Raw genomic sequence first — 17,667 nt, forward strand, 5'->3', positions numbered from 1 at the left:
GCTTTCAGAAAAGTACATGCTGTTGCTCAGTGACTCCAATGCAATCATCAATGTGAAAGTCTCATAAATGACAATGATACATATAGGAGGTACCAAGTCAGTCTATTAAAGTGATATCCCCTCCTGCCAAAAATAGAAAACACTCCATGACATTTCAGGTCATACTCACCATGTCCCCCACGTACGCAGACAGATGTGGAGATGGCACGTTTGCCAACAAGGCTAAGGGCTCTGGTGGCCAGCATTCTGAAAAAAAAATCATTATAGTGAGAGACATTAACAAGCGTTTAAACATATTTACATACATTTTAACACGACAGCATTCAACAGGTTATTTTTAATTTTACCCCCCACAAAGTATAGTGTTGTTTTTATGTTTGTTTTTTCCAGAGCAAGCATTAAAGATTAAGAATAAATAATTTTCTAATGTTAGAAAATTAAACTAGACATAGCAGGTGTGAGTATACCTCATGGACAATTATGACGTCGCAAGTTTCTAATAGGAGTTCCAACATTCAGCAGTTGCTTTCAATGTTTCGTGTCATGTTTGCGTGCAAACTAAGCACAGCAGCTTGTATATATAGGAACAAAAAAATCCGAACAATTAACTTGCATGTGCGTTGAGTTGTTGATGTTGAAACTGTGTCCAAACCAAAGGTCTAGCCTTGGCTTACACCTTCCTGTTAAGCTAATGTTAGCCTTAGCTGCGAACGCAAGGTCAAAGCGCCCGGGTAACGCAATCACAGAAATACCAGTTTCTTCCAGATAATACTGTCCAATTCAGTACTTGCGCACTGACTGAGACTGTATTTATATGAACCTATGGCAGACCACCGTCACATTAAATGTCTACGCAACAAATCTGCCCCCACGAATCTGATGCTAGAAGCTAGCTAGCTAGCCGGTACGTTAGCGCGTCCTGGCTCCGATCCGCTCTGACAAAGTCACTTGCTTGTTCTGTAAAAATTACCCCTTCATCTTGAGCCGTTACATATACATTGGATATATATAATGTCGGGGTGTCAGGAAATGGTAGAGTGTGATTTATTTGTAAGTGATTGGAAAAACCCTGTCGATAAAAGAAAACAACCTGCTGTCTTTACCTTGCTCCCGTCCGCCGATGTCCTAAAAGGAAGTGAGTTCGTGAACGGATGTACGTACGTGACAAATGGTTGAACGATGGTCTGGCTTTACGACATTTCCATCCTGATTTACGGCACCACCGGTACCACAGGAACGAGTGGAAGGTACGAGTAGAGATTAGCACCCACGACCAGATTCCGTGACACTGAGTAATTCATATAGTATTAAAAGACTGTCGTGCTTTTTGCTAATTTTAAAGCGTACATGTACGGCGCAGCGTTAACCTCATATTGTGGCAGTGAGGTGACTGCTCAGGTTGATACCTACTTTTGTCCGTGCTTTATATGCAACGTTAGCTAGCGACAACAGTTCCTCATCGTGTAGCCTCGGAGCAACTTCTCTGACAGCCTGTCTCTCCACCGATTTATTCGGGTTTCTTATAAACATGCCTATTCAGTTGACAAGCCAGGCTTACTGTAAAATGCTTCTACATGCTGCGAAGTATCCTCACTTCGCCGTGAATGGTTTGCTGGTGGCAGAAAAAACCAAGGACAGAAAGAAAGACAGTCCCAGTGAACCGGTGCTGTGTGTGGACTGCGTGCCGCTGTTTCACGGCACTCTGGCTTTGGCACCGATGCTAGAAGTAGCTTTAACGCTGGTAAGTAGCCGTCAAGTAACATGTGCACTCAGTTTATTGGGCACACCTAGCTTAGATTAATGCAGTCTAAATGGCACCTCAAGCCACTGCTTTCAAGACATGAAGAAATAATACAGTTTGATCAACAGCTCTCTGAAGCAGGTTTGCAGGCTAGTCCTGTGTTACATTAATTTTAACTATGTGAGCTTAATAAATAGGAATCTAAGCCTTGTTCCTTGTCTTATTTTTGCTTGTTGAAAATGAATTCAGTCTGACCTCTGCTGTCTTTTTGTCCTTTCCTGTCGGCCTCATGACTCCTGTTCCTGTCAGATCGATACTTGGTGTAAAGAAAATAATTATGTCATTGCCGCTTATTATCAAGCCAATGAACGCACAAAGGATTCAAGGTACGGACAACCTGATGGACAGTGACACCTCCCTGTTTCAACCAGTCTGGACTCTAATGCACTCCATGTTTGGTCCTGTCTCTTGCAGACCCAACCAAGTTGCAGAGAAGGTGGCTGCCAGGATTTCTGAGAACTTCAGCGAAGCAGCAATTGTTATGGTAATACTAAATCATTCGGCATGTGAGAATGGACTGTTCTGCTGTAAATGAAGTGCTGACTGCCTGATTTTCCAAAGCGTGTGGTGCATTTTTAGTTGAACAAGTGTGCTCATCAGTCATGTGAGTTTATTATGTTCTTGTATTGATTAGGCTGCTGTTAATCAGCAGTATCTCAAGTTTGGGATGTCTGTGCTTCCCACGGGCACATGCACCAGTCCTCAAGACTTCTCCAAACCGCCTGTGCTTTTCAACTATGTCGCCATTCAATGCTAATATTATTTTGAGGAAAGGCAACAATAGTTTCACTTTGATTGGAAACTTACATAAAGCACATTTCTGTAAATTATATGTTAATAATCAAGAGACAAAATTAATGCAACTGGCTGCCTGGAAGGTGATAGAAAAAAATTGAAAATGTTATAATATGCTTCAAAAATGGTTATCAGCATTGTAATGTATACAGAAGAGGTAGTTATTTCCCTAAAACCTGCAATACACTGGTCTGGTCCTGTAAAGCTATACTTAATAGATGTGCTATAATTACCTCGAATCTCACAGCATCATAGCTGCCACTAAATCCCCTGTCATTTTTGTTTTTTTCCCCTCAGGTGGACAACGGTAGATTAACAATGAGCTGCTTTGAGCCCATTGTGCTCATCTATGATCATCATGAAAACAAGTGGAAAAGCAGAGAAGTAACTTCGTAAGTGTCTCTGTGCTAAGAACTGTTTCTCTGCAAGACTCATTAACTTACAATGTCGGAAGACTACAAAAGACAGAACTTTGTGTTGATATGTTTCCAGTGTTTTTTGCCAAACTGATGTTTTTGTCTGTCTTCAGTGACTGTTTCGAGGACTGGGGTGAAGCACAGAAGATCACATCTGCTCTGCTCGAGAGCAGGTCCTACGAGAACTTGATTGACTTTGACAACCACTTGGATGATCTAAGGAATGACTGGACCAACCCTGTGATCAACAAGTCCGTCCTGGATCTGTGCTAAGACTCTCAGTCAGGAGGACCCTGGACATGCACACACAAATATTGCTGTCATTTCAGCATGCATGATGCTACTCATCATGTAGCACGGCAGTACAACAGTGCTGAACGCATTGTCTTTGTTCATCAAAAGGCCCCTGTACTGACGGGAACTTGCGGAGCACCGACCAGTTAGGCCAAAATCTGTCAAGGGCAAGCGCCATAGGTGCACCGTTGGCATGTGTCCACCTTTACAAGGTGATGCTGAGGTGATGAAGGCAGTTATGTTTTTGAATGCAACTTAAATGTCCTTTTTTCTGCAGTGGTTTGTGTTTATTCCTAGTTGTGTGTATTATGCTAAATTCTAGAGTATTTGATCTATTTTTGCTCTTAAATTTACGGCCAGTAGCCATAAACAGATCACGTCCTAAATTATTAAAAATTGTAGGTGACGATTCTACTACTGAGATATTAAAAAATATATATGTTCTTTATAAAATTTCTAATTTGTTTTAAGCCCTGAAACAAAATTCACACGTAGAACTGCTGTCTGAAGATGTTTGTGAGCAGTTTGATTAAAAAACAGAGCATTTAGATGAGAGACAGGCATCTTAAAGTCTCATCAGACTGTGTCCTTCTGCAGCAATAACAATGTGAGGATTGACTCAAGAGCTTTGACTTTAAATAATTCGTGCTCACACAAACATTTCTTCAATGCACGTGTGCTGTCATTGTGACTGGTGCATTTCAGAATGTCAAGATTTCTTCAGAAATGCGATGCACTGACTCAAATCACAGGAATGTGTGAATTTTGTTTTGTGTTGGATATCTTATTTTAAGAATTAGGTAACAGTATGTATTTATACTGAAATGACCACTCTAAATCCTACTATTGAATAAGCAATGTTAAACAATGTAAATTCTTAATTAATGATATAGATCTGTTTGTATTTAAGTTAGATTTCATGTAAGAGCTAATTACTTAAATAATCGTGTGGACAGAACATTTTTTACAAAGATTTTCTGAACTGAATGTACAATGAACCCGACTTTTGAAATTATCCAAGTCTTTCTCAGACTCGTCATTTGGTAAATTACTTTGCCATGCGTCCTTCACCACTGCCTCAACAGGTTAGAAAAGGTTGATAAAAGTTTGTCATGTATCAGCTTCAGAGCTGCAGCTTTTTTATGTCAGTTTGCCTGACAGTTTCTAATAAAAATGTGTGTAACATAACTAATGTAGAAATACAGAAAAAGACTGTCAATAGAGAAATACAGTACTTTATTAATCCTATGAGGAAATTGTATCATTACTGCAGTCACAGCAACTGCTCATTGTGAAACATCTCCAGACATGTAAGATGTATATAAAATACTCTACTTTGAATAATAGTTTGTGTCTGATCTGCTTTTTCCACAAAGAAGTTCGATTATCTTGTTAAAATCTTTAAAATTACATCCGCTCTGTCATTTAAGACTCCAGAGTGTATGAACATGTATTTATTTTTAACTTACAAAAACTGAAGTATCCACTGAACAGTCCATTCTCAGTGTGTGTGCAGTGCTTCAAGTTTCCACATCTCTCTTGTCTGAGTTGAATATTGGTTCAAGACTGACAGAAAGAATTTAAATCTAATCTCCTAATAAAATAATGGAGTTTACAAACTAAAGATGTTTATCCACTTCCTAACAGAATTAAGTGTTCTGGATGTCATGTTCTGCCATGCCCTTACACAGAAGTGATGAATCACAGAGCATGTCGTTAAAATATCCAGGAAACTATGGCGGCCGTTCCTCTCTTAATGTTTTCTCTTGGCTGGCCTTCTGCACCTTCCTTGTATGCCTTCAATTTATCATACGGGCCACCATCTCTAATCTGTCGTAGACTTTGCCCTGAAAAATTCCACATGCTTCTTTCTGTCTTGCCTCACTGCGTTTTATCTCCCAGATGACAATCCTTCACACCTTCAGTATGATCTTACTATCATTTGCAGTAGGTTTACTGCACAGACAGACACTTTGGCTCCTTTGAGAAGCTGTCTGATCATGTAGTCATGACTACAGAACCGGGAGAAAGTGATGCGCTCATTTTTCAGCCACTGCCGGTGCTGACTCCCATCAGCCACTTACAGAAATATAAATTATTAGTTAAGAGTCCTCATAAGACCACCAAAAGTTTCTGCGGAATCAAGCCTCCTTCAAATGATTATTTTCATTATGATTACTTTGCAGACTGTTTCCAAATTAAATTTGTTCTAGAAAACCTCACAAAATAGTATAAATAATATGTAACATTATGAATACATTTTGCTAATAATACTTGTGTGCCTTTACTAAAGTCAAATTGTGAATGCAGGACTTTGTAATAATGAAAGTATTTTTTGAGTGAGTTGTAACTTCTACTTCATGAAACATTCTGAATACTTTAACTACATAGTACATGGCGTGTGCTGGCTAACTTTATCAAATCCTATCAAAGTAAAACATACAATAAATACTGCAAACTAGATTAAAGCAGATATCACGAGTATGGAAATGACAGGAAAAAAAACTCTCATTGCTGTTATGCTATGTTACTCATTGCGACTATTAGCCTCCTGTGTATTACCTGGTGAATACTGCCACCTAGTGGCACTAAATGGCAACTGTTGTCGCTGTCACATGACCCACTTTTTCTTTCCGGCCCGGAAGTCCCTGGCCAACAAAGCAACAACGTTAAGGATTGGTCTGTGTCGTCACGGCCAAGCGACCCCTGACGAGTCGGCAAACAGCCCTCAAACTGCAATTTCTGTAACGTCTCAGATACGACAGGTGCGCGGGATTACACACAAACAGACAGCGTTAACGTGAACCCGGCACCAAGTGCTCCCCATAACATTACGTCTTCTGTTGATGACGAGTTTGACTCATCCCGCGTGGTGCTCGTAGGTTCATGCTGCGTGCGGCGCGGGAAAAGTGAGCAGTTTATATGTGAGGGTAAAGTTTTTGGAAATAAAATAATCCAGCCAAACACACAACTATGGATCCGTCGGAGGTAGAGTTCCTCGCCGAGAAAGAAATGGTGAAGATAATCCCAAATTTCAGTCTGGACAAAGTGTATTTGATCGGGGTAAGTAACTTTAACTCGGTTAATCTAGTCAAGACGGTATTTTACACGGTTAAACGGCTAAGCTTTGGCTAAATACCGATAACTCGCACAGCGTTAGCCACTTTAGCTCAACAGTTGACGTTAGCGTTTGCCAAACCGCGCAGTGCGATGTTGAATCGTCATCCACTGAGACCTGAAGTTTCCACTCTCTGTGTGTTCTCAATAGCGTTAGTGTAACATCAGTACATTAAGCAAATCACCAGCTGTGATCTACACAACACTCACGTTTATGTGTCAGTCGAGATGGGAATCGGGCGGCGCCACCTGCAGCGTTTTCTCAGATGAAATCCGTCTGTCCTCAGGGCGACCTGGGTCCCTTCAACCCCGGACTGCCTGTTGATGTTCCCGTGTGGCTGGCCCTGAACCTCAAACAGAGGCAGAAGTGCAGAATTGTTCCTCCTGTCTGGATGGATGTTGGTGAGAGAGACCGTGCATGCAGGTCTTTGACATGTTTTCAAGGTGATAATTGACTAGTTGTAGAACTGAGTTGAATCACTTCAACCCATTTCAACAAAATTCAGCCTAATATATCAGGTATCATTGGAAACTTTTGGATCCCTCCTAGAATTTGTAGTAAATGTGTCTTTGAGTAATAATTACATGCAGCATGTCCTTATGTCACTCATCTGTGGTCTTACAGAATTTCAAGATATTAAACCTTCATGATTTCAGAACAAAAACCAACAATGCAGTCAGCGAAAACCTTTCAAATCTTCAGCAGAAGTTGCTGCCAATACTGGAATGGGAACTATCATGACTGGCACATCTCAGACATGCTAACATTTATGCTGATTACTTCCTCTTGGTTCATTAAATGACTGTTTTGACTGGCCTGCTGTGGATACACTGCAGACAAACTGGAGGAGATGCGAGACCTGGAGAGGAAAGAGGATGCCTTTACGCCTGTCCCCAGTCCTTATTACATGGAGCTGACCAAGCTGCTGCTGAACTAGTGAGTCATATATGTTGAAGTAACTCCCATGCAGAAATATGTGGCTTTCTGTCTTAGCTCATGGTGTTTCTACTAATTAAACAGTTAGTACGTGTCACTGTGTGTGTGCCTCTAGTGCTTCTGACAACATCCCTAAAGCAGATGAGATCCGCACGCTGGTCAAAGACATCTGGGACACACGCGTTGCCAAACTCCGCCTCTCCGCCGACAGCTTCATCAGTCAGATGGAGGCTCATGCCAAGGTACACAATTAAAACAGATCAGAGGATAAAGCATTTAACCACACAGCCTATCTACCCATGTAGGAGCATCAAGGAAAAATGCCCAGAATGCACCAAAATCAGACAGGCAACACAAAAAAAGAAGGAAACCGTGTTGCTGCCAGAATGCGACGCAGCCGTTAGTCAGTTATTTCAAATGGCCACTGGAGTTTGTGTTGAAATTAAAGGAAAATGTAAATGCCGTGGAGTTATTTTCGTGCATCAACGAGCATCTTCAAGTGATGGAAAGCTCTGCACATTCATTAGGTCAAGTTGAACCTCGGAGGCGCCTTGATTGTTTCTTAATCAACAGGATTAACAGCCATGGTCGCAGTTTGGACTTAACTGGGATTATCCATTTATCCCCTCATCTCAGGGCTCTGCTGCTTCCTGTTTGACTGTCATATTAAGATCCAGCAGATACGAGCATAAATCCAGAGCCGTCTTGAGAGAAGGATGTTATTTTGACTCGTTTCCTGTCTGTCTCTGCTTCCTCCCCTCTGTAGCTGGACAACCTGACGCTGATGGAGATCAACACCATACGAGCGTTCCTTCTGGACTCTCTCAACTGCATGTACAAGCTACGCTCCAATCTACAGCCCGGTTCAAGCAAAGGACAGTTATCAGACTATTGACCCATAAGATCCAGACCATCATGTCCTGAGAATTTGGGAGGACTGCAGTTAAAGCCTTGGACTGAGGTACTGAACTCACCAGGCCCTTTGTTCCCCAAAAGACTTTTCTCAGAAATAGAATCTGAGATTTCTGTAGACATCTGACTGAAGCAGAGTTTTACTCAGACTTTTTAAGGGCTTGTGGTATTTTTGGGGAGACCTGCATTAATGCGAACACATGAAAAGCATGCAGGCTGCACACGGATCTGCTCTCTGAAATATGTGCATTTATTTAACTTAAGATGCTCACTGTATTGTCATTGTCAACGGCCATATTTTTTTCTCAAATGACAAAATAAATGTTTTTGTACGTAAGTCTGCTTTTTTCTAATCGACCCTACAATTACAGATGTTGAACGACTGTGCTGAATAATCACCATTGTGTTTGTTTCCTGTGTGTTTAATACTTTCTCTGCCTATCTCAGAGCGTTCCAGGTGAGTTGTGTTTTGCAGGTTTGCTGCACTGATTGAGGTTCGCCTGCAAATCTGTAGCCGAAGAAAGTATTTGCAAACGCTTCCCTGGCGTCAGGCATGCACACATATATGTCATACAGCTTTAAAGAGAAGTGACTGGTTGACCCACTCTTTGCCAGGATGAGCTCAGGAACATCAGCCCTCTTTCCTCTTTTACGACATGATTTTAGTAACTTCCTGCCTACCAGCACCCACAAACAGACAAAGGTTGATATTTAACATTTTTGAAATATTTTATTTCTTTTTTGTCTGAAATCACAGCCATATATTCATAAATACCTAATTACTACATTCAACAAAGAATATATTACATTACAATGAATTCAAACAAGTACATTTTAAAAACAGGATTTCACAGCATCTAGACATCCTCCACTGAGTAATGGGGCTATTGCATGGGCGTGCGTGGGTTGGAGACACAGGGAGGCTGGGTAAGGGGCTCACTGTACTGCGCCTTCCTCCCCACGTCATTGGCGGCTTACCTCAGCATGCGTAGTCCTGATCCTCTGAACTGGCTTGGGCCTCATTTATAAAATGGTCTCATGGATTTGGATAAAGGAATTCGGTGTCGGTTCTTGACATGCACATATTTGAAAGGTGTGAGACACGGAGTCGACGCTTCAATGTAAAATCCCTGATCACTGATGTTCTGTGTAGAATGTCCCATCGTGTACTGCAACTCATTCACATGCTCCCAAATTCTTGAGGCACTTGTAATTAATATACGGCGTGTAGGGGGTTGTTGTGCTTCGTTTTTATTTTTCCACTTTTTTCAATAAATGAACTTTACGCACATTTTCAAAGTTTATTACATTTTTGAAATACTGACACCCCCCCCCGCTCTTTTCACACCAGCCATCCCGCCATAACTTGTGCAGCAAGGGTGAAGCCTCTTGACTTCAAAACAATTTCTACACCTCGCAGATGGTCTCCAATCGCACATCCGACCATAAGGCTGAGGCAGCACCAGTTACAGGGTGGAAAGTCAGAGTAAAACTCAAGTCTCACTGCAGAGCTGACGAGGAGGAAGAAGGGCAGGCAGAGGTTGTAAACAGGTATGAGGCCAGGTAAAATCGAACCTTTCTGATTTTATACGGAGCTGGAAATGCTCAGCTTCTATTTGGGTGAATTATTTGTAACATGTTGGCAACGTTGGATAGTCCTAAATGTGGGTAGATGCAGGAAATGATGAGTGGGGTCAAATGTATTCAAGCAGTGGAAGATGGCCACTCTGGTTTGAATGTTTAGCTACCTAACTGCGACTCCATTTAAAATTAAGAATCCAAAATGCTACCGTTTGTCATTTTGGCACTAGGTCCGCTCATGGCTGCTGATAAGGGCGTGATCCTGTAAGGCATAACATTATCCAAACCGTTGTATTGTTTGAGTCCAATGCCATGTAAAGTGAAGTGAAAGGTCCAATGGTATGATAAAGCATCAAGAACCAGATTCATCAGCTGGCGGCCTAAGAGACTCTTCATGTCTTTAAAAAAATAATCAAGTATGTCAAGTGACCAAAGTTTAAAAAAAAAAAAGTTATTGTAGACCTCGACTGGTTTCTGTATGAGACAAGCTAACTAGTCATGCCAGCGGTGGTGACACTGACCAGAGGAGTTGTTGAAGGGGGCATTAAAACAGAGAGAGACATGTTGCTGTGAAGGGAGAGGGATTAGAGGGCAGGAGCCATGTCTCAGGACCTCTAAGTAAGCTTTGCTGAGCTCAGACGCCAGATGAGGTGGCTGTGGCTGGACCTCAGCTGCGCAGTGCCAGGAGAGAGAGCGTGTTCTCACTCTGTTAAATGTCTCAAAATGAGCTGTTCTGGCCAGCAGCAGTACAAACACTAAAAGCAAGGCTTTCTTTTCCAACCCAAAAAAAAAAAAAAAAAAGCATAAACATATAAAAATGGCAGGCTTTTTCTTTTAAAAGAACAATGATTAAAGTAATAAAAACATACAAAATTCTTTTAAGTCTTCATATTATATATACAATACAAGGCTGAAGCACCTTTTAAAATTCTTATTCTCAAATTTTCTATTTCGAAATAAAACATTTCCTTAATTCTTTCCAAAAATGTGCATTTTCTAAGTTCTTCCCTAATTTGAACAGTTCTTTGCTGTAACACAGTACCACCAGGTAGTTCTTCAGCTTTTCTTCTTAAGTGCATTTCCAGTTCAAAAGCTCATGGCCACTGCGATAAAAATCAGTCCCGACTGGCCAGAAGCCTTTGGAGTGTTCAAGTCTCTTTGACGACACCCCTCCTGGGGTAGCTGCTCCCTCATTGGCAGGATTGTCTGTGTAGCTGTGGCGGCGAGGGATGCAGGGACTGAACGACAGAGCAGCGGGGACTGAAGACTGTGTGAAGAGCAGGTGCATGAGTGTGAGTGTGTGTGTGTTTGTGTTGATCTTCAGGTACTCCTGCCCCATACTCTCGCTGATCTCGGGGGTTGGCTACATTGGCACGCGTTAGTGGCTCGTGGCACAGTCCCTGGCTGGCCACAATCCAAAGGCTGCCTGTCCTTCATTGTATGGTCCTGTATCATCCATCGATCCATTCATTCATTCATTCATTCATTCTGTTTATCTAGCCAGCCATATTCTCCTCCGTGGAGTTATGTGGACCAGGCCATGAAAAATAAACTCTGGGCATCAGTCTGAAAGGGGAGGCGGCGGGGAGGGGGCACTGGGTCGCTGTGCTGGGGTCACCTGGGAGGGTAGCCTTTGTAATGGCTGCCTCTCGGCCAGTGTGTCTGTGGCAGCGTCAAACACTTCCTGAAGTGCTCCAGCTCTGCTTGAAGCTTCTCCCTTTCTACTGCCAGCTTCTGTCTCTGGGACATCAGCTCCTACACGTCCAGGGTAGCAGAGAGGGACGACATGAAATATAAAATTAACACACAAAATCACAATGATGAAGATGTGATTTCAGTTACAGGACATCAATACAAAAGGTAGGAGAAAATGAAGGAGAAACCAAACCGTAACAACAAAGAACACAGTGACTCTCTGCATTTTGGATACTGTGTTATTGTGATTTTCACCGCACTGAATATCTGGCATCTTTAAACTCTGCTAGCTTGCTCAGGTTGCTTTGAAAACCAGCACCCTGTGTATGTACTGAGCAAATAATGAAGGACAATAAAAGGTGTGCATGTGGAGATGGAGGGGAAGTGTGTAGGAGGTAGGCATTGACGGATTTGGGTTCAGTGATGACACAAGGTGTGCTAGAAGGCACAGTGACAGTGGTGGTGTATGTGCTCTTACCCCCATGCTATGAGACAGCTGCTCAGCGGTCAGACTGAGGTTGTAGTTCTGAGCTTCGAGTCTTCGACACTGGCTCTGCAACACTTGTCGCTCCAAGCTTTGCTCTAGAGAACACAGAATGAGAGAAAATGGGGAACAAAAAAAAAAAGTTGGGGGTTAGAGGAAAAAGAAGCCTTTTTTGCAGAATCCACCAAGTGCTAGCTAACGAGCAGACTGTACAGGGCTCATTCACCACAAGCAAGTAGCAAAGACAAGAAATGTTTCTTCTTGTTCCTCGGATTGATCAGATGGCTGTTAAATCTATGCTGACTGAATTTCTGGTCAAACTCCTAATTACACAAATATTTCCTCATGACATGTGAAATGTTTATAGGAGTGAATACCACCCTCTAGTGACGAAAGAGTGCAACAACAACAACTTAAAAATCAAGACTTATCATTTGTATCGACTTCAACCGCCAAACAATATGCAACTGCACACTTCTGCAACCCACATATAACACTGGTTAGAGGAGCTATGAACACATCAGATTTAAGAGATTTTTAGCAGCAGCACCAGTTTAATCACGACATGTTTGCTGTGGCTGCTTACCTTCAACATATTCCTGATAAGCTTCAAATATAGATTCAATCCCCTGCCACCTGGACACAGGAGCCTCTTCTTCCTCCTCATCCTCTTCCTCTTCAGAGTCATCTGGACCAGACAGGTCCTCCCTCGTCCCTGAGGCCTCCCGGTGTAGGGGTACAGAGTGCTGCCCGTTGGGCTGAGGGTGAGGGTGTGAGGGCGGATGTGGAAATGAATGTGCATTTGAGTGAGACTGTGAATGTGGCTGCGGCGGCCGGCCAGGGGTGCTCTGAAGCTCTGGAATGTTGTAGTGAACAGACGACTCCTGGAGGTGGGATGACTCCGACATCCCTGTGGCTCCACCTAAAGGACGATATGGACAGAGCTGTCAACCCTCCCGCTGGACTCCCCCACATTTTACTCTTCTCTCCTTCTAAGAAAATACTATTCCCTCCGGCACAGCAGGTGGCAGTATGCAAAACATTAGCTGTAACATCTATTGACGAGGAGACATTCACTCACTAATAAAACAAGATGAACGTGAGAGGGATGGAGTGCCTGCCAAGAAGGTTAACATCGATCAATGTCAGGCTTTTTGGGAAAGGCGACAAATCCGCCAAGCATTAGCGCACACACGAGGCACAGAAACATGCTCCACCAATGACTGCATTTAAACTATCTCTGCAATCCACTTTCATCACTCTCCTGCCAATTGTCTCTCTTGCCAGTGGCCTCTCTCAAAATCACAACTGAAGTATAATGTGTCAGTGATGTCTACATATCCTTCAAGTAACACATAAATAAACTGAGTGCTGAATTTATTTCCCCTTTGTGTTTTCATTGATATACTTGAGGGATATTCACAGCATTTCACTTTCAACCAGGTATCTGATTCTGACCACCAAACAGTGCTCACTTAATGCTGGAACTAGTTAACTCAATCCTTGCTGCTCGGGCACTCAAGTGACCTAACTGACTTCAATTAAGTTCAGTTATCGTGCAAAAATACCAAAAACTTAATGGCCATTTTTCACTGCTTCCTGATAGTTCCTGACTAAATTATTTTTTTTAATAACTGGAAAACAGTGGTCCTGGCTGACCTCTAGTTTGCCTAGAGATGGTCTCTCCCGTCATTATGCTGTCCTGCTGCCCTTCACCATCAGTGCATCTTACCTTTGTGTTTCTGCAGAGCCTTCTGAGTGGACTGAAGCACAGATTCATGGAACTGCTGGGCAAATTCCTCTGGTGTGAAACTGTCCCAGGGTTTGGTGCGTCCATTGACACTGTGAAGGCCCTCTTTGGCCTGCAGGGGTAGTGGGGGCCGTAAACTGTTCAGCAGGCTGGAGCTCCTCTTAGGGATCGGTCCCTCACTGGGCCCCCGGGCCTTGTCTGGGAAGACAGCTGGAGAAGGGGGTTCCTTTGGTCTTAATGTGTCCCCAAGGGGTTTTGGATTGCCACTGGGAGACGCTGGGCGATGTGAGGGGGGGCTATGTGGTCTGACACTGTCATGGTCCTCTGATTCAGATGGAGGCTGGGCAAATGCAGAATCTGCAATCATTTGAACACGTGTTAGTGATGAGGTCAAGATCCACATTACCACAGATGGAATGCTGCACTAAAAACTACAGTAACTTTAGATGAATCCTCCATCCAGAAACATTATAAAATGACCAAATAACACTCTAACACACTACTTTAGGACTGAGAAAGTCTGTATGTTTATGTTCATTAGCATGTGTCTCACCAGAGATCTGCGCTGGGGGGCTTTTACACAGCGGATGAGGGGCATGTCTGATGGTATCCAAGGTCACGCTCTTTTCTTTAATGGCCTGAAGCAGCTCCACCACCCTTTCATTATCTAATAGACAGAGAAAAAAAACATCACGTCTAAATCTTTGCTTCTTTGTAGCATTAGTCCTGTATGTATCTATCTTATTCACAATTTCGTAAGAACCTATTTCTCTCAGTGTGTGTGTGTGTGTGTGCGTGTGTGTGGTGTGTGTGTGTGTAAAAGGAGGCTGAGTGTGGCCTGACAGCGTGGGAGGCTATGCGCTGCCATCTGTAGGCAGCAAACAGTAAATCAAGAGGATTAGACGAGGATCACTGTAAGCCCGCTGCTGCCACTCCCAATTCCTCGTCAGTATGAGTGTGTGTGCGCGCACATATGTGTGTAACTGCAAGTGTCTACAAACAGAACCTTGACATCAGTCCACCTTTCTAACTAGGGCGATGTAAAGCATTACATTATGCATACCCTGCTTAATATACGCTGCATATAATACAGGGGTCTGAGGTTGACATGTTCATTGCTTGACCCCTTTATGATTTCCTTCAAGGCTTGAGTTAACATGTTAATGAGAGCGCGGCGCATGTTAAGCAGGCAGGGCTCAGCTGAAGTGAAGCGTCAGCAAGCTGTAGAGCCGACTGGGAATGACTACTAGTTTCGAAAAGCTAAGTGAGCGTGCAATCAGTCTTCTTCTTTACTCTGCTGAAATGAGATGTCAAAGAGGAGAGACATGATATGAGTAATGGATAGGGATGTTTTTGTATGCCATGTGAAGGGAACTGGGTCACTTCTATGATGCACTGGTTTCTAAGTAGCTTGCTGAGGCACACTGATAATGTTCAAGTATTTATCAATGTCAGTAAAGACTATTTCCTTCACTTACATAATTCTGATGTTTTGCCATTAAAGGCACAGGCGTTAGCTTTCTGGGCAGACCAATCTTTACTTAAACAATAAGAAAGCCATGGTTTATTCAATTGAGAATAGCTAAGAGGCATTGTTATGCACTGTTAAGCCTTCCACTAACTAATGTTGTTCTCGAAACACAATTTAACAGCACAATTACTCTAAACCCTATATTTAACAGGGTTTTTTACAATGTCTTTAAACATGACTGAAAAAAGTGTTCCATACAGCACTTTCTCCATAGATGGGGCTTAATCTGTGTTTGACTCTAATCTCTCTTACCTCTCCTCTGCTGTAAAGTGACATGGGACAGCCTGAACATGGTAAGGAAACGCTTCTTATCCTCCAGCTCTGGTGCTCGGTCCATCTCTTCAGGGGTGAAGCGTGTGCTGAGTTGGGGAGGAGGAGGAGGAGTGCGTTTCGACTGCGAGACAGGTGGTGAGGGGCTGCGCTCCCTGAGCATCCTCCTCCTCTTCCTTCTCTTCTGCTGCACCAGCTCATCTCGCCGACCGACCGTGGTCAGGCCAAACACTCCCAGAAAGTCCAATTTCTGTGCAAAGAGGCAAAATAAATTAATAAATAAAATCTTCGTGCAACGTTCGCTCATGAGTGCTTGAGCGTGCCTTCATGGAGAAAAGCACAGACAGTGTATGTGCTGGCAGGTGCTTTACCTCTGTGGAGTCATCCAATTTGAGTGGGGGCTGCTCTGCTACTCTCCTGAGATGGGCTCTCACCTCCTCCTCATCACTCTCATCGTATGAGTCATCCAGCTCATAGTAGTAACCTGCAGCAAACAAAAAGGTCACTACTGACACCCCACTTTTTTAATCCACTAATAAAAAGATACAGTGCATGATTTTTCAAAGCCTGTAAGGGTGCACATTATCAGATGTAGTGCTACAGCATTCCCATGGCGACTACCTTTCTCCCTGGCCTCCCTTCTCCTCTTCTCCTCCAGGTCCAGCTTGCTGACAGGCCTTCGGTGCTGCTGAAGAAACTCGTCATAGATCAGTGTTGTGTCTGGACCCATCCCCAGTGTGGCCACCTGTCCCATCCCTGGCCCGGTGACCATTCCTAGCCCTTGTCCATGTCTACTGTACCCTTGGTGTCCCTGGAGGCTCTTTAGTCCTGCATTGCTTTTCATGGCTCCCTCCAATTCATACTGGCTGGACAGAGACAGCGATGCCCTCTGCTGGCTGAAGAAGGACTGGGTGGATTTCTCCAGATCAGCAAGGAATGTGCTGGGCTCCGGCAGACCCGGAGGACCTCTCAGCTGGGGATACTTCTCCATCGCTCCCCCTTCTCTCCTTCTTGCTCCGTCCTCGTACTTCGAGGGCCCTGGCGGCAGCCGACTGAGCTCATAGTGTCCCATCCCTGAGGGCTCATGGTTACGCCTGGACTCTGATGTTGTTTCTATGAGAGATGCAGGGTTCCACAGGGTGGTGGGAGGCGGAGGATGGTGTTCACGTGGTGGCTGAGGAGGTTTGGGGGAGATGAGTGGTGGAGGGGCCCCTAAGTGAGGGTGGAGGTCCCGGCTTCCTGGTTCATGGTGATTTGGTATAGATCTGTAAGGACACAATAGAATGGGGTCATGTCCATCTGTAAGAAATACAGTACAATGTCTGTATCGCTTCTAAAATTGATTAATAGTGTTGTCCTATCGATGTGGAGAAACACCACAGTGCTTACATGTCTTGCCTATTTCCCTTCATCCCTGTCAGTATGTCTGTGAGCTTGGGTATCTGTGCAAAACAGTGTTATCAAGCCCAGACAGAGTAGCCCAGAGCAGAGAGAGGATGTGGCCAAGGCACACAATGTCCTCCAGATATACAGGCCTGTTTTTGATCTGTTAGGTCCTTGAAGTGCAGCACATATGCACGCACGCACGCACGCACATGCGCGCGTGCATACACACACACACACACGAAGAGGGAGAGAGCAAGTTCAGAGAGTGGTCTACTGAAGAAGAGGCCAGGAGAAATGTTCTCCTGACAGACAGGCTGACAGAGAATTACTGACGTAGGATGGATTGTTAGAAAAGGGAATGATTCTTTATGAATGTAAAGGGGGAGGAAGTGCAAAAAGAGAGATTTGAAAAGGAATAATGGTGCACTGGTGGAAAAGAAATGGCAGACAGTGGGGAAGAAAGAGAGGCAGCTGGCTGATGGACATCGTCTCTATCGTCTCTCCAAATCAAACCTGGCTGGAGTACACACTGCATGACCAGTCAAATTATCTATGCCTCCTGTTTGTGTTTGCATTTCTATGTGTGTGCGAGCAAATGTGTGTGCGTTATCTGCAATCTGCAGCCTGTGAGCTGTGATTCTGCGATTATACCGTAGGGTGACTGATAGCGGACGTGTGTGTCTATCCTGTTCTACCAG

At 43.6% G+C, this 17,667-nt stretch overlaps 5 protein-coding genes across 14 annotated transcripts in view; 3 read left to right on the forward strand and 2 right to left on the reverse strand.

Annotated features, from left to right (window-relative positions):
* def8 (differentially expressed in FDCP 8 homolog) overlaps nt 1-17,667 on the forward strand; it is a 276,782-nt gene that overhangs the window by 185,465 nt on the left and 73,650 nt on the right. The gene's annotated exons all lie outside the window — the stretch shown is intronic.
* The window catches only part of cox4i1 (cytochrome c oxidase subunit 4I1), a 110,936-nt gene that overhangs the window by 2,073 nt on the left and 91,196 nt on the right, over nt 1-17,667 (reverse strand). Inside the window, exons 1-2 of one of the 5 annotated variants that reach the window (XM_070960878.1) lie at nt 1,091-1,155; nt 170-246 (exon numbers count right to left, since the gene is read on the reverse strand). In XM_070960878.1, the coding sequence (XP_070816979.1) occupies nt 170-245 (76 nt within the window). In that variant the 5' untranslated portion in view covers nt 246; nt 1,091-1,155. Of the gene's footprint in view, nt 1-169; nt 248-1,090; nt 1,156-17,667 lie in introns of those variants that run through there. The other 4 variants (XM_070960905.1, XM_070960899.1, XM_070960890.1 and 1 more) reach the window with 4 other exon arrangements.
* On the forward strand, nt 1,219-4,645 carry emc8 (ER membrane protein complex subunit 8). The gene is made up of 5 exons (XM_070960867.1): nt 1,219-1,741; nt 2,051-2,127; nt 2,216-2,285; nt 2,894-2,988; nt 3,126-4,645. Exons 1-5 carry the CDS (start codon nt 1,529-1,531, stop codon nt 3,283-3,285), a joined length of 615 nt encoding a protein of 204 aa, XP_070816968.1. The 5' UTR covers nt 1,219-1,528; the 3' UTR covers nt 3,286-4,645.
* gins2 (GINS complex subunit 2) lies at nt 6,254-8,542 on the forward strand. Its single transcript, XM_070968590.1, has 5 exons — nt 6,254-6,369; nt 6,711-6,825; nt 7,261-7,360; nt 7,476-7,602; nt 8,127-8,542. Exons 1-5 carry the CDS (start codon nt 6,280-6,282, stop codon nt 8,253-8,255), a joined length of 561 nt encoding a protein of 186 aa, XP_070824691.1. The 5' UTR covers nt 6,254-6,279; the 3' UTR covers nt 8,256-8,542.
* Nucleotides 8,979-17,667, reverse strand: part of gse1b (Gse1 coiled-coil protein b) — a 168,269-nt gene continuing 159,580 nt past the window's right edge. For all 6 annotated transcript variants that reach the window (XM_070960801.1, XM_070960795.1, XM_070960808.1 and 3 more), the window contains 8 exons: nt 16,205-16,848; nt 15,955-16,067; nt 15,566-15,833; nt 14,336-14,449; nt 13,765-14,139; nt 12,619-12,954; nt 12,027-12,130; nt 8,979-11,608 (listed from right to left, as the gene is read on the reverse strand). In XM_070960801.1, the coding sequence (XP_070816902.1) occupies nt 11,468-11,608; nt 12,027-12,130; nt 12,619-12,954; nt 13,765-14,139; nt 14,336-14,449; nt 15,566-15,833; nt 15,955-16,067; nt 16,205-16,848 (2,095 nt within the window). In that variant the 3' untranslated portion in view covers nt 8,979-11,467. The remainder of the gene's footprint in view (nt 11,609-12,026; nt 12,131-12,618; nt 12,955-13,764; nt 14,140-14,335; nt 14,450-15,565; nt 15,834-15,954; nt 16,068-16,204; nt 16,849-17,667) is intronic.

Source organism: Chaetodon trifascialis, chromosome 1 (assembly GCF_039877785.1).
Source record: "Chaetodon trifascialis isolate fChaTrf1 chromosome 1, fChaTrf1.hap1, whole genome shotgun sequence".
NCBI classification, from domain to species: Eukaryota; Metazoa; Chordata; class Actinopteri; order Chaetodontiformes; family Chaetodontidae; genus Chaetodon; species Chaetodon trifascialis.